Raw genomic sequence first — 25,114 nt, 5'->3', positions numbered from 1 at the left:
TTGAAGTTCATTAAACACAATACGACACGAATATCAATGAGAATACTCCAATTATTTTAATGAACTTTATATTAATAGGTACTTTGCTGGTTAATTTATTGTAGAAACTATAAACGTAACTGCAGTAAAAATTTAATTTCCGACTTCCAAAAATTTTTAATCTAGCTATCGTGTGTGTTTTTAAGCTTTTTAAAATCGTTATTTTTTACAACTGCTTTCTTCCAAACCATTTATTGACCAAACCATTTATACAACGTAGATACCTACCTATACTAACTTACAAAGAAATACAGTAGTTACTAAGTTATGCATATTACTGTGCATCCTTCCTTAGCTACACAAAACTGTTTTAGAAGTTCGAGATGTTGATTCATTACTTGCAATTTGATAGCCATATCCGCTCCGGCCTCAAGACAAGGTTCATTGTTTGATGATAATTTTAAACAGCTTGTTTTGTACGAAACATACTTCGTTACGGACTTTTACAACAATATTTTATAATTTCGAACCTGCCCTGTCCATAACACAGACATCTCTTCATCTTTTCATCAAAATTATTAATTTGGCAAAAAATCTAATTCCGATGCCATAAACTAATTACACAAAAAAGTTCAAACACTGGCTGACGAAACTTTTTCTTACGCCGCCGTGACAAAAAAAAAGTTTGTACAAAACAAAAATGGCGGGAACCTGTGGGTCTAGACAAAGTGCAAATTATAATCGCAAACCAGTCGAAAAGTGGTCGCAAAGCCCCTTTTTTGTATGGAGTTTTGACGGATTCGATTTTCGATTCGATCAAAAAGTGCGTTTTGTCTAAGGGGGCTGATCATGTTTTCCTAAAAATTTTCTCGTTTGTTTTTGGAAAGAGATTATGATCTTCAATTGTTTTCTTTAACATAATCCACGAAATTTTCATGGTTACTTGAGCAAATTGGAAATAATATTTGCGGCAGCCGAGATGTAAGTAACTGATTTTAGTGTTACCCATTTATTTTGAAAAAATAGAACAAGTATGTAGGCAATCAATGTCATGTATTTTTAAAAATTGGGTTAGTTAATTAGATAAATACTTAGTTTTCATGGCTTATATCAGGTACGGCCTGTAAAATTACCTACCTACCCACTTTTCCTCTTTTTGTCTTCGTATAAAATTTGTATTATTGTAGATAACTATAAAGATTATACAAACTAGTTTGCATGTAAAGTAAAGAAGGCCATGGTTGTTTCTTACTATAAGGAAACAGTTACGATGTAATTGTCCCGGCGCATCGTGACCTTGGCCGCCATGGGAAATAAAGCCCATAGATTTTTATTATGCCGTTTGATAGCTTGTTGCGATTGACGATGATTGATATTGTTATTTAATTTAATGATAATTATTATGGGTAAACAACTTGTTGTAACTCAACTCTATGTTGTCTTAAGTCGGCTGGAAATCTAGATTAAAGGTAGTAACTATTATAGCACTAAAATCACTTCAGTTTATATTAAGAATTTAGTAAAATCGAAGTACACTTCGTGTTTCATAAAGTTGACATAAATAAAATAATCGTATTACTTACCTACCTAAATACCAATAACGGATCGAACTAAGTCATGAAAATGGTGTAATTCTATGTGAAAATTTCAAAATGTATTGTGTATTTCTCATACATACTTAGTACTTAATTAACAAGCTCCTTATTAAATGTAGTTTTTGCATTACAGCGCTAATTATGATATTTCTCTAGAAAAAAATAGTCACATTAAATGCGAGTTTGGTTCTCAATCTCAGCTCAGTTTCCATCTGAGACTTTTGATCTGGGTCATCGGCGTCATTCAATTAAAAATAAACAGAAGTACCTACTTAATTTGTTGCTTTAAAGTATTATATTGAACCAATACCGAGTTACACACCTAGGATTAACCTTGGATTAAAATGTCATTTCCTTACTAAATGTCAATTTAAGCTAGTTATTTATAAGGGGGTGATCCGTGATCCGCGTGGCGTAAAAGGACCATAGATTTGCATAACCTATACGAGTAGCACGAATTTCGTAAATTAAACACCATTTCATAGCACTATCTGGGAGCATTAATAAAAATCCTTGTAGTGAACCATTTAAGCAATATTACAAGGAAATAAAAAGTGAACTGAGCAGTGCCATCCTGTCGCAACAGCGATGCCCATCGCAATAGTACCTACTCCACTCAGCATATACCGTGGCCCACGGTGGGGAAGGCCACGACACTGATTTTCAGTGTGCCCCATACCGAGTGAAAATCACGGACAGTAACCTAAACTGCATATAAAACCGTATCAAGCTACATTACAATTCAGCAACTATTATCATCAATTCATCTTTTCCAGCCCATACCCCTGCACAGACCTGAACCACCTGTTCCTAGCGCCAGGAGTGCTCACAGCTGGGGGCAGCAATAGAGCCTGTGTATCCAGGTTCGCCCCAGATGGCCCTGCGAGGATGGAGCTCACCTTGATCTCTGGTGACGAGGCTGAAGCCATGGCATCGAGAGAACTTCCACCAGGTAAGTATTAGATTATAAGGAAGGCCCTTTAAAAGGTCCTGTGGTTTTCCTGGAATAAATTGTGTGGAATCCGAATCTATTTATGTTGTAGGTGATGGTGGCTGCATTGACATCGCGGTTCCACAAAAACCAAATACTAAAGCAAAGTTGGTGGTAAGCTTATGGTGAGTGACTTATTTTAATTTTTCACATACCTACCTACTCAATAAATTCTCCTCGAATTAGTTACATGAAAAAAAACTTGTTCTAGTTTTATACCTCAACAATGGCTTAGTGATTGTTCCCTCTGAAAACTTAGATGACCAAGCGACTGGGCCATATAAATATTAACTTCTGCTATATTTGTTTGATTAGAGTAATTGGTTCAAGAAGAGCAAATAAATAAGTAAAGTTGGTTGGAATTCGTAGCGCTTATAGATAGGTACTTTCAGCAGCTTTTTTCATTCACCATCCAACTCCCTAATTCTTGAACGTATCTTTACCCAAGGTCTATACAAGAGTAACAAACGGTTGATCTCTCTCTCTCTAGGTACCCCGAATCCAAATGCTCATGGCAGCGAGAGCTAGCAGTGACCATTTCAAGCGGTCGGGTCGTAGTGGCGCACACAGAGCGCTCGCGCTACCGGCCAGGGGACACGCTGCGAGCACGTGTTATAGTCCTGAAGCCAGACCTGACGCCAGCTCATGGTGTGGTGAGTACGTCTTGTTATAACAGCTGATGCTAATCCTTTAGGTACCCCGAATCCAAGTGCTCGTGGCAGCGGGAGCTAGCAGTGACCATATCAAGCGGTCGGGTCTTAGTTGCCCACACAGAGCGCTCTCGCTACCGGCCGGGGGACACGCTGCGAGCACGAGTAATAGTACTGAAGCCGGACTTGACCCCAGCTCATGGTATGGTGAGTACATCTTGTTATAACAGTTGATGCTAATTCCTCTAGGTACCCCGAATCCAAACGCTCATGGCAGCGGGAGCTAGCAGTGACCATCTCGAGCGGTCGGGTCGTAGTGGCGCACACAGAGCGCTCTCGCTACCGGCCGGGGGACAAACTGCGAGCACGAGTTATAGTCCTGAAGCCGGACCTGACACCAGCTCATGGTGTGGTGAGTACGTCTTGTTATAACAGCTGATGCTAATCCTTTAGGTACCCCGAATCCAAGTGCTCGTGGCAGCGGGAGCTAGCAGTGACCATCTCAAGCGGTCGGGTCGTAGTTGCCCACACAGAGCGCTCTCGCTACCGGCTGGGGGACACGCTGCGAGCACGAGTTATAGTGCTGAAGCCGGACCTGACACCAGCTCATGGTGTAGTAAGTTCCTCTTATTGATTCAGCTGATTATACTCCTACCTCCTAGATTAGGCTCCCATCTTCATCATCAACATGAGATCTGGAAAATGGAGACTAAATTCCCACTTCAGGAGGAAGTGTGGGATTTCACTCCCCACGCTGGCCAGACGATTGCTTGACGAGAATAGCCCACACATATTGCAGTGGCTGGTATCTAAATTTCAACCTTGAAGGATGAAGGAGTAGGCCAACCAAATCTAAGGACAGAGGAGCAAAAGAACCTGAAAATACAGCAAGTAAGCTCCCTCTAACTAAGATCCAAAGACAACGCTTACGCTTACGCTTAGGGTATTAAAGTGATCTCCGGAACCAAAGGGTGCATTTGGTACCTTTGTCACGACACGACGATGTCCAAATTTTGGAGTCCAAAACCTATGAAATGCAAAAGCAAAATTAGTTTTCAATCTACATTTATTATGCTGCTTAAAGTTTATGTGATAACTAAATAGCATCAAATTCAAACATTTAATTAAATCCTTCTACGGCTAAAAGCTTTATTATTGTCATGTTTATGGTCATGACCAGTCATGACCGGCCTCGGGCGTGAGTGGTGTTTTAACATGACATGTTATTTAATACCAATAATACCAATTACCTTCGTGAGCACATGTTTTCTGAATGGGACGTCAATTTCACGATCTGCCGGACCATGATTATAATGATTATCTATTAGATGAGTAAAAAGTGCCCGCAAAAAAGGATAAATATGACTCATCATGACCTTCACATTGTGATTATGATCTAGGCATCCACCAAGACTTCATTTGTGTAGAACTATTTAATATCAAAATCATTCAAAATAAAAAATATTTTCAATTTTGACCACTGGTGGCACTTAAGCACTTATGAACGCACGTCAGATACAGTAAAAAGGCACTTTACATGTCTCCAATCTTTTGTTTATAAAATATAGTAAGTAAGTAAGTAGGTAGGTACTTATTGAACTAGTTAAAAATGTTTTGACTGATAAATTGGGTATTCTCGGTTCGCGACCGATAAAGGTTACGGAGATAAGCAAAAAATCTGGACGGGTACCTTTAAGTTAGAAAGAAATAAATGCATTTAAGTTTTAAGAAATACCTTCATGGAATAAGCAAAAAAACTGGACATGTGTACCTTTAAGTTAGAAAGAAATTATTGCATTTAAGAAATACCTTCATGGAATAAGCAAAAAAACTGGACATGTGTACCTTTAAGAGCCATTTTACATTTTCGTGCGAATTTCTAAGATTTCGGAAGCATGAATTACTATCTTAAGCAACACCCAGAGATTATTTAATAACTGCGAAAGATAGGTCAATCCTTGTTGTTGACCATTAATGAAACGGATTTACTAAAACTATTTTGCTTAAATCACAGTGCCCCATCTCCTACAACCATTTTACGGAAAAATTGCCGCAGACTCTATTTCAAAGTCCTGTATCTATTATTTCTGCTCATATAATAAGCTTAAAAATATGTAGTAATCATCGGACATATATTCTTGTAGTCCATTAATGAAATAGATTCTTGAATTTCATTACCATTATTGAGTAAAATCTGAAAATAATTTGGCAAATTTGAAGATTAACGTCACATTTTGATCGTGGTTTTTGGTTTAAAAACACAGCAATAACTGCAATAAAAGTATCCCAAAATAAAGAATATTCATTGTAGAATTGATTTCTACAGTTATTGTTTAAATATTAGTAACCGCTTTGTCAAAATATTGATGTGAATATCAGTATAAATTACAATGCGCAAGCCGACATCGATTAGTATGGCGCGAGCGCCCGTCAAGGCAGGACCTGTGTCATTTTTCCCGCCATGACGTTTACGTGCGTTCGTGTCGTGAAGCGGTGATTTATACGGCGACCAAATACATTTGATACTATGCCGAAAGGTTAGGAAACTAATCTACGTAATGAGAAATCTTCGGGACTCAATTGATGGTTCAACCCTGAAATCTGTATACATGGCTTTGGGTCAGTCTGTCTTGGGTTACTGTATTCGAGCCTGGGGTGGAGCGGCATCTACTACTCTTATATCTCTCGAAAGAGCCCAAAGAGCAGTTTTAAAAGTGGCGCTAAGGAAACCTATCCGATACTCGACAGTGGCCTTATACAGGGATGCCGAGGTTCTCAGCGTCAGAAGACTCTTTTACTTAAGGGTTGCTGTGTCCATGCACAAATCTGTTCTGAACTCTGATTGTTACGGCGAATTGCTCGAAAAGCGTGTTTTTAGAGTTCCCTGTCCCGCTGTAAAAACTTCATTTGCTCGGCGTTTTGGTAACTTCCTCTTCCCACACATCTACAATAAACTTGTCAGGTTGTGTGATTATAAATACTGCACGGTCAGAGAAGCAAAGGTTCTCGTCTCACGGACCCTGATGAACTGGACATATGATGAGTCTGAAGAATTTATTAGAATAAATAATTGAAGACCCCCCCCCACACACACACACACACACACTTATACACAACACATCTACACTTTTACACACAACAGCACACACCCTACATCCATCCCTGATGCCTTTTCGTCTTCTGTGTACTTTTCATATTTTCGATTTATTGGTTCCTTAAATAACGCTTCAGCTTAGCCGTACTTAATTCTACCTGTTAATCGTTATTCTCTCCTCCACAGGACAGGCAATGCCTAGTGTGGAGGTCTGTCTTTTAGTTATTGTATTGTTTGATTCTGGCAATAAATATTTTCATTTTCATTTTCATTTTCAGGTCCCTGTTTCGAGTCGGCCGTTTGGTATAGTGGTTCGAAACGGACTAATATGCTGAAAGGTCCCGTGTTAGATTCCCGGCCGAGCAGAAATTGAAATGATGAATTTTAATTTCTTTGACGGATCTGGGTGTAACTATGTATATTATGTAGTACTATGTATTTAATTTAATAAATAAATTATAAAAAAAGTATGTAAGTAGTATATCCATTAAGCTAGCACCCTTAACACAAGCATATTAGTTGCTTATTTTGGGACTAGATGGCGCTGTGAAATTGTCCAAAGATTTCGATGGGTGCCTGGAATAAAGCCACAATCGACAAAACACAATTTTACAGGAGAAGAGATTTAGTGACAATTTTGAATAATTCTAAACTAAGAGGCGTATCAAAACGGTTTGTATATCAAACGACGCGTTATTTTTTCTGGAGTAACATTTAATGTGCTTAAGGTTATAGTGCTTAGAATATACTTTAAAAAAGGTATAAATACATATTGCCGCTTCATACATTGAAAGTCGGTTCCGTAAGAGTCCATTGTGGTTTTATTCCGGTAAAAAGTGTGCAATTAATCAAACAGCAATATTGCCTCAGGCGCTGATCTGAAGGATACAGTAATAGCCGTTTGCTTGTAGAAGTTTTAAATAAAAGTTTTAACATTGTATATGGCACGATTATTCCGGTCAACAAATTTTAAATTATGAATGGGAATAACGATTCAATATCCATAGTGCTTTTGGTAAATCAGGCAGTTTCAAAGATAAAATTCTGAAAAAAATTCAAAAGGTGTATAGGGACCCGCAGTTTACTAAAATCACTTAATCGGAAAACTGCTGCTATGGCTATTGCGGCTTTATTCCAGGCACCCATCGATTTGTTTATTTATTTATCCGCTTTGAGTTTTGTTTCGTGAAGAAGAAAAAGAAGCGTTTTGTTTCGAGAGGGAAGTTTTGTTGTTAAATCTATACTAATAAAAGAGGAAAGATTTAATTATTTCTTTGTTTGGAGGCAATAGGCTCCGAAAAAAAATTCTTTCACGATTAGAATCCTAATTTTTTTCTATGTAGGCTATAAAATATTTCCAAATACTTTAATCCAAAATCTTTGATAAAATTTGACGTTTATTAAATAAATTAGATAACATATTAATACCTTTTTTTCCAGTACGATTTTAGTAGGGGAGACCTAGGAGAGTTGTGACAGAGGTGAGTTGTGACAAGGACGATTTCTCCTTACTTAATATAGTTAGGAAGCTGGAAAAAATGCTTGTTTGTCGCTTTTAAGACGCTCTTCTTGACTAACTACCTGCGGGCGGAGCACGAGGCACGGTTTCGTAAATATGACGTCTGTGTACAAAAAAATGCGAAAAGTAAGTTTTTCGTCAAAATTTTATTTCAATTTAAATCATGTTTTAGTATATGTGCACTGTTGTGTTATTTTTTCTCAAGTTGCATGGTTATTCAGGTCTCAAAATGTAGCACTGATATTTTGTGTGCGCATCGTTTTTAGAAAATAAAAAATATTATTCGAACCAAGTCGTCATTTTAATCACCTAGGAGAGTTGTGACAGCCTGTCACAACTCTCCTAGTTTACTTAATTTTTCTGATGGGCCATTTCCACGATGTTTTTAGATATTTTTTTGTGTGTTAGTAGGTTCATAATTTGTTTAATTGCCTGCTGCTACTTTTTTGATTCTGAATACCTAATAACTATACATGAATGCCATATAGAGGAACTGCTTGCTGGACTCGAAATATAGGACCTGGCTTATGAAGTGATTAGGTTAAAAACGGTTAAAGTTTAAGATACGCTGCGACCTCTTACAATCTAAACTTGTCAAGATATATTAAGAAGAAATAGGCTTATTAAGTAAACCCAGAAGGCGAAGCTCCGTCTATGGATTATACCACCGCGACTATTTTATTTTTACAGAAGAGGAAGAAAATATATTAAGTGACTATATTAGCTAAAAATGTAATAAAAAAAATCCAGTGTCGTGGGAGAAAAATGAAAGCTGGAGAAATGTGGCTCAATCTGTGTAACGATATCCTATAACTATTTGTTTTAATTGTTACTAAAGGATGAATAAAGTACTTTTTTGCTAAAAAATCATATTTGATTGAGTATTATGGTATTTTTATATCTAATAGATGAAATACAATGCTGTCACAACTCACCTCGGTACCTGTCACAACTTACCTCGGTGCTAGGAGAGTTGTGACAGAGGGAGTGGTCTAAGATTTTGGTGATTTTCTTAGAAACCCTAATACTTTAGTTAACTTTGGTGATTGTTTTAAAAACAGAAGGAACGGCGTTACATTAATTTGTATGATTCATAGCTGTAGAATGTTTTTTGCGCGAGATATGGCCCCTAAAATAAAAATTGTCACAACTCTCCTAGGTCTCCCCTAGCTACTTGTTTTAAAGAAATTCTATGAATTAACTATAGTGTTTATATTTTATGCATAATTTATTAACTTCTAAAATTTATATCCTATTGATAGATGACGTGCTTCGTATTTTATTAAAATTATTACCTGACTAGGTTCATAAGGTGTGGAATGTTATTTTGGAGATAACTTGCTTCCATAGAGATATAGAGAGATGCTAAGTACCTAATGCGCTGAGTTCGAAACTCAGTGTCGCATTAGAAATTCACACACACGAAGAAATCAAAATATGTGCTCATTATCCACTGCGGTATCAGTATTCAACGTTCGAATAATCTTTAGTAGGTACTATTCAAGCAATGTAAACTGTTTACATTATGACGTCGCTGTTGTCATTATTGCTTTCACAAGCAATATGTTCTATTTTTGGGCATATTGTTGCGACACTCGTAGTTGATATCAATGAATTAATATTCCTTAGTACTTTTGATTTAAATTATATTTTATTTTGACACGTGTTTGAAAAATCAAGGTCAGATTATAATAAAAGAACAAGTGAAAACATAAAATTGCATTGCAACTCGCAATGTCTCAATATTGATGAGGAGATTCCATTGGAAAGTCTGTATTCATTCCTAGGATTCCCCTAACACCACCAAATTAAAGATAATTCAAGAGAGTGCAGTTTCCCATCTCATGCTTAGGGACCACGGTTTAAAATAGTGTGGTTGCATAGAGCCTGCAACGGGCAACCGCGTGCGCAGCTGCTCATACTAATTTTCGATACAAAAGCAAGTGTTGGCGCCCTCAAGAGTTTTAGCGGAGTTCCATAATATGGTAGCGGGAGTATACTCAATGGAAATCTATGCTTCTCCGACGACCAGTTGTATGTGGCATACGCCAGAGTATGCGCACACAATAACCTGGTGATTTTAGCACTTGAAGGAAAAACAAAAAAACATTGTTTACAAAGAAATCTGCGGTAGGTGTAGTGTTTTAATTTTGTTTTAGAAAGATCTCATAATTTTATAAGTATTCAAATATTTAAACATAACAATTTGTAGGTTTTATATCAAAAAATATAATCATTTAACAAAATTAATTTTCTTAGAATAATTTAATTTTAATTGAACCATTTTCCACATCATCGCAGAAGAAGTCGCGGGAAAAAAGCTACTATGAAATATGTAGTATTGCACGCGGCTTCACCTGCTTGAAATTTAGTTTGTCACAGATCGTCATAAATTATAGCCTATACATTGTTATTCTAGTCGACGCCGGATGGATGAGCGTCGCTGTCGCTGGCGACAGGGTCTTCTGGTTCACGGTTCATGGCGTAGGTCTCAGGCAAAATGTAATCCACTCATAGAAATTAATAAACTCAATGTATTTCGCAGTTATTAAATATTACACACAGCACTAGAGTCGTATCGGAACTGAGTGAACCAAAGGTCTTGCGATAGGAACGTCCGACCCGAGTGATAGTTGAACACAGACTGCCTAGTACTGCTGTACTGTACTGTAAAGTTTCATCAAAATCTGTTCAGTAGTTTTTGCGTGAAAGAGTAACAAACATGCAGACATCCACACAAACTTTCGTATTTATAATATTAGTAAGACTAGTAAGAAGTAAGATGAATTATTTTAGTTATTTGTTTACTAATAGGTAATAATATTTATTTATTTATTTCTTAGCTCTGTCTGATAATGGATCTGAAGGAGTTGCAATGGCCACCTCCATTGCAACTCCATAACAAAACAATAGAACCCTATGGAGTTTGGGCTTGTGTGATTCGCCTTGACGAATACTTCGTCCCTAAATGATATCCAGGGTGCGATGATGGAGCTGTAAGGGGGCAGATTTTTTTTTCACTATTATGACGGTCATTATTTTGTACTTAATATATATTTTACATATTATTCCTATTCGTGTTTCATTATGAATCGAAACATAATAGACTAAATAAACTCTATTAAAATTTTAAATTAATTTATCAAGTTTGAATACCTTATTCATCTACCTTAAAATTAATAACTTATATCAAGTCTTAATACGGTCACGGCTCAAGATTTTTTTGTCCATTTCGGCGTTCTTTTTACTCTTTTGACGTTGCTTTGACAGCTTTTACCTAAATTCGCGCGGAATATTTTTGTGAAATGGCTCAAGTTAGAAAGAAATAAATGCATTTAAGTTTTAAGAAATACCTTCATGGAATCAGCAAGATGTATAAAGGACATGCCTGATATTAGTATAGATTACAAATCTGGCCATAGCATAGAGAAAAGGAGAGATAATAATTAATGCACTTTAGGTAAAACAGTTATAGGACATGTTGCAAATTTTAGTATAATAGCAAAATTACGGTTAAAAAGTGCATTTCAAGTCTTCTCAAGTAATGTGTAGAGCTAGAATGGAGGTATACCTATTAGAGAATCTCAATGTACGCCTTAGGTACAGCCAAAGGCTAGTAAATAAACATGTAAATAAATCTTCGATGTGTCCGATTAAAACAATAAATTACCGGCAAAATACATGGCGACAGCCATGAGAAAACCTTCGGCAAATTTTAATATTACCAAGAATCCCTTAGAATACTCGTATTATGCAACAAATATTTTAGGTGTGACGTGGTTTACAAATAAATAACAATTTAATTCCGTGTCATCAATTTTAATTAATCGAACGGTATATTTGACAAAATACTGAGAAATGCTTTATTATTGTAACAGTCGACAAAAAGTAGGTCTATAGCATTAAACAAAAATGGCAAAATATCGTCAATCAATGAAGTGAATTTATTGCTCAAAGTTAACCAATCAGCCCAATCAAGTTTTATAATGATTGTCATGCACCTAGGTACATACATTATTATTAGAAGAGAGATGAAGCAAAGCACGTTTTAAAAATATATCATCATTTTGTTACATAATCGTCCTTTGTTGTTGGAAACTACAATGTAGAGACTAATGGATGATTTAGGCATAGCGAATTGATCCAATTGAGCCATGTCAGATCCTGTGGTATCTCATAAAGACTGACAATAGTGTGCAAGCAACCTCAATCTGCCTAAGTAGAGAAACACTTGAGGAAGCATTAGAGACTGCCCCATTTCCAAGATATCTATTCTGGTAACGTGTAAAGCTCTACCGGTATTTAAAGGAGCAATTAACGGTTAATGTATCGACATCGAGTGCAGAGAAACCGGTGAATTTCGCATAAACAAGATTTGCATGCCCTCACAAGTGGGTCAGTGTTACGGGAGCTTGACGCGACCGGTTTTGAGGTGGCTGGCTATTTTGAGATTCACGATGGAATTTGCTGGAGATGGGTGATCCTTGATTGAAGTGTTTTTGACCACAAGACAATACATAGCTAAAAGCAACTTTAGGCTCATGTGTCTTTATTGGCAAAGAGAGTAAAGCACGTTTAAGAACTTCTATTTGGAAATAGGACCTCTTTTAACGTAAAGCCACCAGAATCTAAGGCTCAGATAGTAACAAGTTGATTTAAAAACTGGTAGATATTCCTGGCAGAATCCATTGTTTGCTCTTAATGCAAGATCAATTTAATTTAAGTATTCTATTGTGAGCGTAAGTATTGTAAGCATTAGAATTGCGAAATCACAAATCATCTAGTCCTAAGACAACTGTATGTAAACCCTTTTACTTGTAGGTATTTGTATTGTAGGTTGTCCTAAATTAATAAAATCGGAAACATGAGATTTAAGTAAAGCTGCAAAGAAACGATATGCTACGCCTCCAGACAACGAAATTCCGAACGCGACGTATCCAATCATAAAATATTTGTTTGTACTTCGTTCGACAATGTCAACGATTTCGCACCATTTATTATGTGGACTCAGCGGTAGTTTAACACGGTCAATGGGTGAAGGTCTGATGAGCGTTTTGTGTTTAATTTGTACAATGTATGCTAAAACCGATCATTATAGTCAAAGTATTGTGTCATAGGTACATTTATAAAGTTGTCACATAGAATATAATTATGCAAAATGCCAGTCTAAAATTAATTATTAAATTGTCATTGATTGATTCTGTGTCCTAGAATTTCGTTGAACCAGAGTTTTCTTCCTTAGAAATTTAGACGCTTGCAATCGTAATATTATGTTCAAATGTCGGGTAGAGGCGGTAGGGCATACATTAGCTAGGTTCATAAGTAGGCGCGCACACCGTTGATTTTTAATTGACCGATAGTTGTGCCCGATTTTAAATTGTATGAAGAATCGGTCAAATCGAATCGGCGTAGTGTGCGCACTCCCATACATGCCCATACTGATCAACTGCCCGACTAAACTATCGGCCGACGAAAAATCAACGGTGTGCGCCTACTCTAAAAATCTACCTACCTTTGTAGTCTTGACAGCACGCTCGTCGTTTCTTTCGTAAAACATGTCAATTATCGCTTCAATTGTTTGATCAGAAACAAACGCCCATCGCAATGACAGTGTACGGTTTAGTATCCTCAAAAACGCCTTTTCGTTACAGATCGACGAAGTCTGGCTGGAAGGTCCTGCAGGTGCGTGGGAGGGTACAAGGGCTGCGCAATGGTTCCGAGTGCGGACTCGCATGGGCATCGCTCAGTTACAACATGAGCTGGTTGGAGCTCCTACTGGCAGATGGACGCTACGGGTGAAGCTAGCGGATGGTGCGCAGGTTAGTGACAGCCCTTAGCAACTTCTTCTTGCATCCTTGTAGAAGTTCTGCTGGTGCTTGAGGCTGAGCTACGGTGGGAGTGCGGTGCAATGGTTCCGAGTGCGGACTCGCATGGGCATCGCCCAGTTGCAACACGAGCTGGTTGGCGCTCCTACCGGAAGATGGACGTTAACAGTCAAGATGGCAGATGGCGCACAGGTTAGTGGCACCCCTTGAAAATGTCAGATCATCCTGATTAAGGACACCTTGGTAAAAAGTTCTTCTGGTGCTTTGGACTAAGCTAGCTATTAGTGAAGAATGAGAGCGGCGCAATGGTTCCAAGTCAGGACTCGCATGGACATCGCCCAGTTGCAACACGAGCTGGTTGGCGCTCCTACCGGGAAATGGACGCTGAGAGTCAAGATGGCAGATGGCGCACAGGTTAGTGGCAGATCATCCTGATCTAGGACAGCTTGGTGAAAGGTTCTTATGGTGCTTTGGACTAAGCCAGCTATTAGTGGAGAATGAGAGCGACGCAGTTTGTTAGGACGCATATTATGGGCATCGCCCAGTTACAACATGAGCAAGTTTTGTTGGTGCTGGGAATTGAGCTAGCTAAGGGATAGATAAAATGACTTGAACACGTTGAAAATCAAGGCCAACATGGCGAAGGTTAAAAATAGACAATATCTAGGTGTGAAATCTAGGCTAGATATTAAAATTTCATGCAAATTCGTAATTGATGCTGTTAGCTAGACTCTCTGATCATGTTGTATCGAAATTGAAGCAAATTATAGCCAATAGATTATATTATATTCCCTGCATTATTTGTAAAACTTCTAACGCCCGTATTCTCAAACATTACCTACTATGAGGTCCCACAGTGCGCGTGGACGCAAAGAGCCACACACGAACCAATCACAGAGCTCTATTCAACGCTGTGCGTTCGATTTGCTGCTTCACTTAAGCAAGCATCGTTTGTGAATACGGGTGTAAGTGTATGTGCTGTGACTAACTCTTTGATATTGTTTTATTTGTTGACTACAGTATACACTTTAGTTAGCGTTCAGAAAATGGTGACAAAAACTAATCAATGAAATTAGATTCTTATTAAAAGTGATCTCATAGTTCTGCATCGAAATCAATCTGATCAATTTCTAATTGTCCAATGAAAGTCTGCTTGTTTAGTCATTAACGTGTTCACCAGAGGACGTAATGAGGTACCTTGTAATTTCAAAAAATGTTTGGACTGCACTCCGGGGACATTACTTGTTCATTGCTCGAGTTAATCAGCTAAAGAAAGACACTAATTAATGGTGACAGATTGCTTGTGAATTTTAGATTACACATTATCTTTTTTCCGGATTTCAAATAATTTGTTGGGTGTTCATGATCATAATGAATCAACACTGTTTTTGTGTTTACAACATCGCGTTTCACATTGTTTTTTTTGTAATCAAATATTAATTTCATAATTTTCTTGACTTTTAATTTGTTACTACTCGTATATCTTACTCGTGGATTACTAATGTTTGGCCAAAAAACGTTTCCCAAATTATCACATCGCAAACAACGTTTCGCAAATTTTCATTTGGCAAATTCTCATTTGGCAAAACAACTTATAGCAAACTTTTAATTCGCAAATGCCGTTTTTGGCATATTGTTGTTTAGCAAATTATTGTTTGGCAAAGTATGTTTTGGCAAATGTTTCATTTGGCAAAAATATTTCACGATACACTATTTACAAAATAATTTGATTGGTGCATAGAATGGAATACAAATTAACTTGTGGTTATTATTTTTTTAGTGGGTAGTTAATATAAAATTTGTTCTAAATTCATTTTCATATTTCATTCTTTTTATCGAAATTTCCAAATGATTCATTAACAATAGAGGTGATTCTAGCGCTCGGCGGCCGCTGCCGCGGCACGCTTCGCTCGCCTTCGCGCGTTAAGGGTCACTGTTCTAACCTAACCTAACCTACTATTTTATGCAATACCTACTTTCTGCAACCATACTGTTTTCTGCAATCTCTTTGTTTTACATAAAATTCTTGTGAAAACCATGATCATCTGCCTTATGGTTTGATTTGTGGGTAACGGTGGGTGAAGTATGTGAAGTGCAATTTGACCAAACAAATTATTTGGGATATAATATTTGGCAAAATAAAACATTTGCTATATAAACATTTGCCAAGTAATATTTGGCCAAATGATAATTTGACCAAATGAATTAGTTGCGAAAAGTACAGTTGCTAAAAGTTCATTTGGAAAATGAAACTTTGGCGATAAGTTGTTTGCGAAGTGAAATTTGGCGAAAAGTAATTTGGCCAAACGGAAGGATACCCTTACTCGTACTATGCTACAATCATAAGTATTATACAAATCACAGCATAATGATCCTGCTATCGAACGTAGAGTCGGAAAATTGTTATCGATGGTTTCAAACTTTCACACCACACCGATAGTAAAAGTGAAAATATCATCTCTGATCATCAATCTTTATCTTAAGAAAGTATCACTAAGCTCTAACGGTAGAGAATTTTCTTCGACTTTATTCTAATATCGGCAGGGTGCAGCAGTGTTCTGGGTGGGCAACTACGAGCTACCGCCGTTCCAACTAAGCGTGCGCCATGCACCTCGAGTTTTGAGGACCAGCGAGAGGCTGGTGTGGACTGTATGCGTAAGGTAAATACTTTCGTATGTTCGTTTGTTTCAGCCAAATGACGTCCACTGCTGGGCAAAGGCCTCCCCCAAGGATGTCCATAACGGGTCCTGCCTGTGACCTTAAACAGATCGTCGGTCCATCTAGTGGGAAGCCTGCCCTCGCTATGTCTTCCGGCCCGCGGTCGCCACTCGAGAACTTTTCTGCCCCAACGGCCATCGTCTCTACGAGCTGTGTGTCCCGTCTACTGCCACTTGATAACTTATGTGGGATATGATGTTCATCCACAATAAGGAAGCTAGATGTTAATGCTTCCTTCCGAGCGGGTGTTATGCACGGGGACCAAGGTCCAATTTACACCATCTTGGTTTGTCTATATATACTTGGCAGTATATAAAACTCCGTCACCGCGATGCAGGTTTGTATGAGCGACGGAGTGTGCCATAGTGTAGTAGTGACAGCGCCATCTGTTGGTACACAGTTTGTAGTGGCGTATCGTCGGTGTCGCCACACTTACTTTAAATATTTGAATAAGTCTGAAACATTCGAAACTCGCGTCTCTGTCTAATATAATTTGAGTTGACTTTCAGATACCCCTGGACCGAAGCGGTAGAAGGCATGCTGGTCATCCGGATCCGAGGCGCAGGCGGCACCGTGGTCGCGCAAGAGGCATCTAGTAGCAGCATCAAGACCGTCGTCAGGATAAAGGCACCTCGAGCTTGTCACAGACACGCGGCGGCTGCTAGAAGAGTTGGGCTGAACGGGACCAATCCACCTGATGTGGTGGTGGCTGACTTCTCTTTCCAAGTAAGTGGTTCCACATTCGAAAATCTTAAAGAACAGCTGTCGTCAGATTATGAGGCATGAGGTTTGAAGCAAGCTGCAGACATACGGAAGCTGCTAAAAGGACTAACTATCGCACCAGATATCATGGTAAAAGGACTTATTAACCGTTATTTTGTTTTAGATTTCTTGAGCTGAAGCACATAGCGAAAGTCTCAACAAGACCAGGCAGGCAGGATAAAAACCAACGGCTTTTCGCTCTCCATTGTTCCAATCTCTACATCTTGTTAAATCATTAACTTCATTTAATCTCAGCACAAAACATCTCAATCGACTTATTATCTAATGACGATTACTGAAATATGTAAATGTTGTATCTTTCAGGAGGACGGTACCAGAATATGGCAGAACACCACAGTCGTGTCAGAAGTTGTGGACTCACCAATCTCCCTGCAGTTCTTGACAAAACACCGGCCAGTAATTTCCCCAGGATTGCCTTATAAATTGAAGGTAGGAATAGAAAGGAAATTACTTTACTGATACTGATATAGTCTGGTCCGTGAGCACGTAGAATTTTGTCCAATGACCCCAAGCTACACATCTTTATCGCTCGCGCGTAACTATGTTGCTGTCGCGCTCGCACACTCACTGCGGGCGCCCGTCGCACAGTCGCGACAGCAACATAATTACGCGCGAGCGATAAGGATGGGTAGCTTGGGGTCATTGGACAAAATTCTACGTGCTCACAGACCGGGCTTAAATTTAGGATATTTTAGGCTATGTAGAACACATAGCTTACAATGTCAGCATCAGTTCGAAATATCATCTCACTTCTAGGCAATAGCAACCCTTACACCTTTCATTTTGAGCCAGTCATATCCAGGTTGTTCCATTGCATCACAAGATGCGTAAACATAGACGGATAGCATAAACTACCCATTGATAAATTCATTTCTAGGTGAAAGCAACCCGCTGGGACGACAAGCCAGCGTCAAACGAACGGATTAAAGTGTGCCGAGTGCCCGGTTTCCTCGCCGACTACAAGCCTTCTGCGCTGAACGATTCCTGCCACGAAGCGCTGACCGATGACAAAGGGGTAGCCAAAGTCATGTTCACAGCTAATGAAGACGGCGGCAGCTATTACAATTTTCAGGTAAAGCTGAACAACATAATGTTAAGCCTCTACAACCCAGTCGAGTTAACTGCCCACCTGGCAGCCGTGACTAGGGCTGCCAGGTGTCCGGCTTTAGCCGGACATGTTTGGGTTTTTACGGTCTTGTCCGGCCTGTCCGGCTTTTGTTAGGCTTTTTAAGTGGCTGTCGCGCCAGGCGAAAGTCGAGTCACAGAATAATATAAAGCGCACTGCATCAGGATGTTGGGCAACCGATGATGATAGTACTCACTCGTGAGCTATGACACTAATTGCACCGGCTTTTAGGGTAAAATTTCCGGCCAAATGAAGCACAGAATCCGGCTTTTGTGTTTTTGGACCTGGCAACCCTAGCCGTGACGTCACTTCAACGCTCTAGAATGGCCGGAGTGAACGCGGTGAGGTTTGCGGCTAAGTGGGAGAGTCGCATTCCAGCGAAATGCGCAGTTAGCTCGATCATGTTGTACAACAGATAAACCCGTATAGACTAAGAGCTAGTGAACGCCAGACCTACGTTAGTTTAAGAACGATTACAAGTTGTTTCCACAATAGCCAGACAGTTTTGACAGTTCCAACTCCTTGCCAGACAGTTTTTTTAGGATAGCTGCCAAAGCCACGATGACCCAAACTTCATGATTCATGAGCATACGCTGACAAAGTTTCAGCTTTTATAAAATGACGAAGGTCTGGCGTTCATCAGCTCTTATACGTATACACCAAATCTGGATTACGTTTAAATTTATTACTTTACAGTAACCTTATTGTCTGAGGGCTGTTCTGATATTATCTGAGTTGCCTTTGGATTTGCTCCTAATCATGAGTGGAATTGGCCCCCATCCATTACTAACCACGGTGTATAGTTCCAAAATACTGAACTGTCCTATGCATGACATTGACAGTGGGGCGCCACCGTCAATACCGGATCGCTGGTTCCGATTTTTGCCATGTTGGAAACCATATAGTTAAACGATGGTAGACCCTGTCATAGAGTTTGGTGGGACAGTTCAGCTTGGGTCATCTATAGGTTGCTTATCTTTCATGATCGCTACCAAAGCGCTGTTGTCACTGAGCTGTGACACCCCAAGTTCTTCATAATTCTTCTGGAAAACAACGACAGAAATTATTTTAAGGTGCCTTCCTCGTGCTTGAGAACTTCTTTAAAAAATATCCAGATAATTTTATTCAAAGAGCAACGAATAATTTCCAGGCGTCTCTCCATAACGACAGCAGCGTATCAACCTCGCTGTACGTGGCCACACGGCGTGATGACGTCACCGCCGCACTGGGGCCTCTCAGGCCCGAAGCAGGCTCCGGAAGAACATTTGTGCCACTATACATCAACCTGAGAAACGTGTCCAAGCCACTGACAGTCCACTTTGTGGTAAGTACTTTCTGTATCAACAGCCTCTCCGTAGTACCTATCAGGACGTCACACAGACGTTTCCACCGCGCCGAGGCCTCTTAGACCCGAGGCCGGCTCCGAAAGGATCGTCGTGCTGCTATACAATAACCTGAGGAATGTGTCTAAACCTCCTACGATTCACTTCGTGGTGAATACTGCCTTCTGTATCAACAGGCTTTTCGTAGGTACCTATCAGTATGTCACACAGATGTCTCCACCGCGCTGGGGTCTCACAGGCACTACTGAAAAAGAAAACCAGTTCACAATATTGAAGAAACTACAATTTTGTGAAAGGTTGATGTGTTTTTGACTGATATTATATATTCAGATATTTCATTATTACTGTTAATAACGAACATTGTACCTATGCTTAAAATTATACATTATTTATAATAACTTATTATCGAGCACTGGTAATGATTAGCAATGACTAATGGTGATGACCAGTGCCCAACCAGGTGTTAAATTATTAATAGCTGCGATTAGTGTCAGCAAAATAAATGTAAAGCTGCTCATCACATAATTTAAGTATAGACACTCTTTATAAACATGAAAAATAATTTACTTTCAATAAGACAGATTTAGTTTTTGCTGTGATCTTTTTTTTTATGCATAACAAGGCAGATATTTGACCACAATCGCACCTGCTGTTAAGTGGGATGCAGTCTAGGATGGTGCATATCTGCCTTGTAAGTGCCTATTCACTCTTGCCTTGAAAAGGCCCGGATTATAGTCTGGAGCCCATTCTAAGACTTTTTCTTATTTCAGGTAATCACTCGTGGAGGAACCATTTACCGTTGGGGAGCGACCACACAATGTCCTCAGACCAGTTCTTCAGACTACATACCCACCACCTCTAGAAACGCTCAATGTTACAATGCAGACTTTACAGTCACTAATTCTCAAACAAATACGGTCAGAATCCTATCAAATGATACCATCTTCGACGGGAATGACCCAGACACCTTACTAGACAGGCATATGCTGAGGGTCATGCTGCCGATCAAAGTGACGCACCAAATGTGCCCCGATAGCCATTTGATCGCGTACTTCTACTATAATGGAGAACTCGTCAGTGCCAGCAAGCAGTTTGAGATGGACGAGTGTTTCAGCAATAAGGTAAGCCTTCGAGGAAAGAAAACCCATTAATTTCATCGCAGGTCCTTCCAGACCTATGCAGAGAGAGGTCATTTTAAGTAGCAAAGCTGCACTGCTGATGTATTTAAGCCCATTTTCACAAACGATACTTGCTTAAGTGAAGCAACATATCGAACGCACAGCGTTGAATAGAGCACTGTGATTGGTTCGTGTGTCATCCTGTGCGTCCACGCGCACTGTGAGACCTCATGGTAATGTTTGTGAATACGGGCGTTAATCTATCTATGGTATTCTTTTGTTTGTTGTGCTGCATTGTGACTTATTTTTGTCAACTTTGCCTTACAGGACTATTCCCACTGCTACCACTTCTGTGAGTTCTGTGTAACCAAGATCTACAGTTTGACCTCCAACCAAACCCAACCAGTGAAAGCCAAAAGTATCCCGGGGAAAAGCTGAACAGTTGTGGTCTTTGCCTGTATTCTTTCCTTCTTTCAGGTGGAAGCCACCTGGTTATCCCGGCAAGTGGCCCCTGGTGGAACAGCCAGTATTCGCATCACGACCCCTGGACCAGCGCTGTGTGCCCTCACAGTGGTGGACTCAGCAGCTAAGTGGAACCAACCAGCGCCTACCGTACGGGAACTGGTTATGACGGGTCTGAGAAGACTGATGGACAGTCACCGGAACCTGACCGAGTATGAGGCAGCTGGGTCTTGCTTTTTAAGTAAGTTTTTCATCATCATTTCAGTCATAGGACGTCTACTGCTGAACATAGGCCTCTCCCAATGATTTCCATAATGACTGGTTGATAGCGGCCTGCATCCAGCGCCTTCCTACTAACCTTTATGATATCGTCGGTCCACCTTGTGGGTGGATGTCCTACGCTGCGCTTTCCGGCACGTGGCCTCTTGGGTCGAGTTAAACACCACCACACACGAGAGCTCCTGAGATTGAGGATTGGTAAAGGGTGGGGTATCTCAAGCAATAATGACTACATTTCAGACCCTTAAATATTCTGACAATAATAAGCTACGCAGAAAAGTAACGCCCAAACGAAGCTTTCATTCCAAATTACCTTTATTATTTTTGTTCCAAAGCAACAGACCTGCAGCAGTTCCCATCGAGCAGCATAGAGCTGACGGCCACGTGGTTAGCAGTAGCGGGGGTGCGGGTGGCGGGCGGAGGTAACCGCGCGGGCATCGCCTGCCTGGCGCCACCTTCACCCATGTTTGAGGACTCTACGGTGCCGAGGAGCGACTTCTCAGAGGTGAGTCACGAAGGAACAGGGACTTGGGTATACCTACTTCCAAAGTTCGTTCGTTCGTTCCAGCCAAATGACGTCCACTGCTGGACAAAGGCCTCCCCCAAGGTTTTCCACAATGAACGGTCCTGCGCTGCCCGCATCCAGGCTCTTCCCGCGACCTTTACCAGATCGTCGGTCCACCTAGTAGGAGTATCAAAGTATCAGACTGAATAGCTTAGAGCTTAGCAGTGGCTAGCCTTGGTGCGGGCATCGCCTGCCTGGCACCACCTTCGCCCATGTTTGAAGACTCTACGGTGCCGAGGAGCGACTTCTCAGAGGTGAGTCACGAAGTAACAGGGACTAGAATATACCTAATTCCAAAATATCAGACTCTCCCGTGAATAGCTTAGAGCTTAGCAGTGGTTAGGCTTGGCGCAGGTAACGCGTGCTTGCGCCGCCCTTACCCATGTTCGAAGACTCTACCGTGCCGAGAAGTGACTTCCCTGATGTGAGACACGAGGGAACAGTCTCTAGGATATCCTTTCATAGCAACAGACCTGCAGCAGTTCCCTTCGAGCAGCATAGAGCTGACGGCTACGTGGTTAGCAGTAGCGGGGGTGCGGGTGGCGGGCGGAGGTAACCGAGCGGGCATCGCCTGCCTGGCGCCACCTTCACCCATGTTTGAGGACTCTACAGTGCCGAGGAGCGACTTCTCAGAGGTGAGTCACGAAGGAACAGGAACTAGAGTCTTTGATTTACTTCCTATGCACCAGAGAAGCAAAACTGTCTTTGGAGCAACCTGGAGCTGACGGGCTTACCCATGTTCGAGGACTCCAATGTGCCAAGAAGCGACTTCTCTGAGGTGAGACACGAGGGAACAGTCACTAGGATATCCTTTCATAGCAACAGACCTGCAGCAGAAAAACAGAACTGTCTTTGAAGTAGTCTGGAGCTGACGGATTCTACCATGTTCGAGGACTCAATACTCCGAGATTAACAAGGGTGCAAAAATGTATTTCCAAATATCGGTCATGAATAAGTCTGGGACTGATAGCTACCCACGTTTGAGGACGCTATCGTGCCGAGGAGTGACTTCTCCGAGGCGAGACACAAGGGAGCAGGGACAAGGACCTCCTTCCAAAGCATCAAACTGCATAGCTTAGAGCTGACGGGCACAGGGCTAGCATCATGATTTCTACTAAAGCCTGGTCCGTGAGCACGTAGAATTTTGTCCAATGACCCCAAGCTACCCATCCTTATCGCTCGCGCGTAATTATATTGCTGTCGCGACTGTGCGACGGGCGCCCGCAGTGAGTGTGCGAGCGCGACAGCAACAGAATTACGTGCGAGCGATAAGGATGGGTAGCTTGGGGTCATTGGACAAAATTCTACGTGCTCACGGACCAGGCTTTACATTGAAATGTTAAAACTTGCAAAGAATGACGACTATCAATGTTTTCTTTTTACAGGCGTGGTTGTGGCGGCTAGTGGGCGTGGGAGGCAACGGGTCTGCAGTGGCATCGGCAAAAGCACCTGACTCCATCAGCAGGTTCGAGGCGTCAGCAGTCTGCCTAGCGCGGACTGGCATCGCCATATCACAACCGGCTGTTCTACAGGTATGAAGCATTTTACTTCATTGTAATTGCAATACAGAAAGTGTTACTATTATGTGTGTTAAACCTACATTTACAGAGTGGAGATATAAAGGCTCAAGCAGTTTGTTTTTGTAATTTTAGGTTTTCCGCGAATTCTTCATCCACGCTGACTGTCCGCGGCGATTGAAGCGTGGAGATGCCACCATCGTCCGGTACCGCCTTTTCAACTACCTGTATGAACCACTCAGCGTGAGTATGAATTAATTCTTATTTCTAATAGTGTGGGCTGTAACAACTGAGATCATAATCCTGGTGTCAGATACTAATAATCACATCACATAAACAACTCCCAATCTGTTTTTTCAAGTCAGGAAAATGCCTTAAATTAATATCCACAGCCAGTTCAAAGTTATGTGGAGCTCGTTTACCTAGAAACATGACGATGCCCTTAGAAGCCTTGTAATTTGGGAATACGGGATAGTAATAGTACCATCGACAGTAGCCTCTAGTATCGCCAGCTCGTAGTGTCTGTGTCATCGCGGATCTCTTAAGACACGACACGGCTTAATCATTCTCGCACTTTTCCAGTTTTTCAACTTTCAAATGTTATTCCAGGTCCAAATCCAGATCTTAACAGACGCCCGGCTCGAAGGACCAACAGAGCACGTGGAATGGGCGTGCGTACCCGCACGTGCCTCCGTCGCACGTCGCGCAGAAATCAGAGCTAGACTTACTGGCAACGCGCGATTGAGCGTACGAGCCAAGGCTGTACGCGACCGGAGTTGTGCCAATAGCACCGCAGCCAGCTCACAGGCCAGGTAAGAGCACAGGAAGCATGAAGGCTGGGGCGCAATAGGCAGGATGTACTGAGGCCAGTTACCAGGAGGGGGCAATTAGGCTAGAGGACACGTTGCCGGACCAGATCAAGGCCGCAACTAAGTGCTCGGTTAGCAAAAGTACCCGGAAAGCTGCAGTCCGCGAGGAATGGCGCCGTATTACGAGGAACATCACTCTGAATCGTGATTCAAGATGATGACCACGACCACTCTGACAAGAGTGTACCGACTGAGAAGAAGAACACGTTGCCCAGAGATCAGGACTAGACTTACTGGCAACGCGCGATTGAGCGTACGAGCCAAGGCTGTACGCGACCGCAGCTGTGCAAATGGCACCTCAGCCAGCTCTCAGGCCAGGTAAGAGCGCAGGAAGCATGAAGGCTGGGGTGCAATAGGCAGGATGTACTGGGGCCAGTGACCAGGAGGGGGCAATTAGGCTAGAGGACAGGGGACACTTTGCGCAGAGATCAGGGCTCGACTTACTGGCAACGCGCGATTGAGCGTACGAGCCAAGGCTGTGCGCGACCGCTGCTGTGCAAATGGCACCGCGGCCAGCTCGCAGGCCAGGTAAGAGCGCAGGAATCATGAAGGCTGGGGTGCAATAGGCAGGATGTACTTAGGCCAGTGAGGAGGGGGCAATTAGGCTAGAGGACAGGGGACACGTAGCGCAGAGATCAGGGCTAGACTTACTGGCAACGCGCGATTGAGCGTACGAGCCAA

At 41.2% G+C, this 25,114-nt stretch overlaps 1 protein-coding gene across 1 annotated transcript in view; it reads left to right on the top strand.

Annotated features, from left to right (window-relative positions):
• The first annotated feature begins 1,079 nt into the window (after nucleotides 1–1,079).
• The window catches only part of LOC135080147 (alpha-2-macroglobulin-like protein 1), a 32,787-nt gene continuing 8,752 nt past the window's right edge, over nucleotides 1,080–25,114 (top strand). The window contains exons 1-17 of the mRNA XM_063974832.1: nucleotides 1,080–1,093; nucleotides 2,351–2,526; nucleotides 2,618–2,690; nucleotides 3,056–3,218; nucleotides 13,480–13,647; nucleotides 16,198–16,313; nucleotides 16,881–17,097; nucleotides 17,458–17,583; nucleotides 18,032–18,226; nucleotides 19,431–19,604; nucleotides 20,394–20,744; nucleotides 21,219–21,444; nucleotides 21,818–21,987; nucleotides 22,491–22,682; nucleotides 23,433–23,579; nucleotides 23,700–23,807; nucleotides 24,174–24,350. Of these exons, the coding sequence (XP_063830902.1) occupies nucleotides 1,080–1,093; nucleotides 2,351–2,526; nucleotides 2,618–2,690; nucleotides 3,056–3,218; nucleotides 13,480–13,647; nucleotides 16,198–16,313; nucleotides 16,881–17,097; nucleotides 17,458–17,583; nucleotides 18,032–18,226; nucleotides 19,431–19,604; nucleotides 20,394–20,744; nucleotides 21,219–21,444; nucleotides 21,818–21,987; nucleotides 22,491–22,682; nucleotides 23,433–23,579; nucleotides 23,700–23,807; nucleotides 24,174–24,350 (2,793 nt within the window). The remainder of the gene's footprint in view (nucleotides 1,094–2,350; nucleotides 2,527–2,617; nucleotides 2,691–3,055; nucleotides 3,219–13,479; nucleotides 13,648–16,197; nucleotides 16,314–16,880; nucleotides 17,098–17,457; nucleotides 17,584–18,031; nucleotides 18,227–19,430; nucleotides 19,605–20,393; nucleotides 20,745–21,218; nucleotides 21,445–21,817; nucleotides 21,988–22,490; nucleotides 22,683–23,432; nucleotides 23,580–23,699; nucleotides 23,808–24,173; nucleotides 24,351–25,114) is intronic.

The sequence above is a fragment of the Ostrinia nubilalis genome, chromosome 17, assembly GCF_963855985.1.
Source record: "Ostrinia nubilalis chromosome 17, ilOstNubi1.1, whole genome shotgun sequence".
Lineage (NCBI taxonomy): Eukaryota > Metazoa > Arthropoda > Insecta > Lepidoptera > Crambidae > Ostrinia > Ostrinia nubilalis.
Note: the sequence above shows the minus strand (reverse complement) of the source record. Positions and strands in the feature narration are given on the sequence as shown.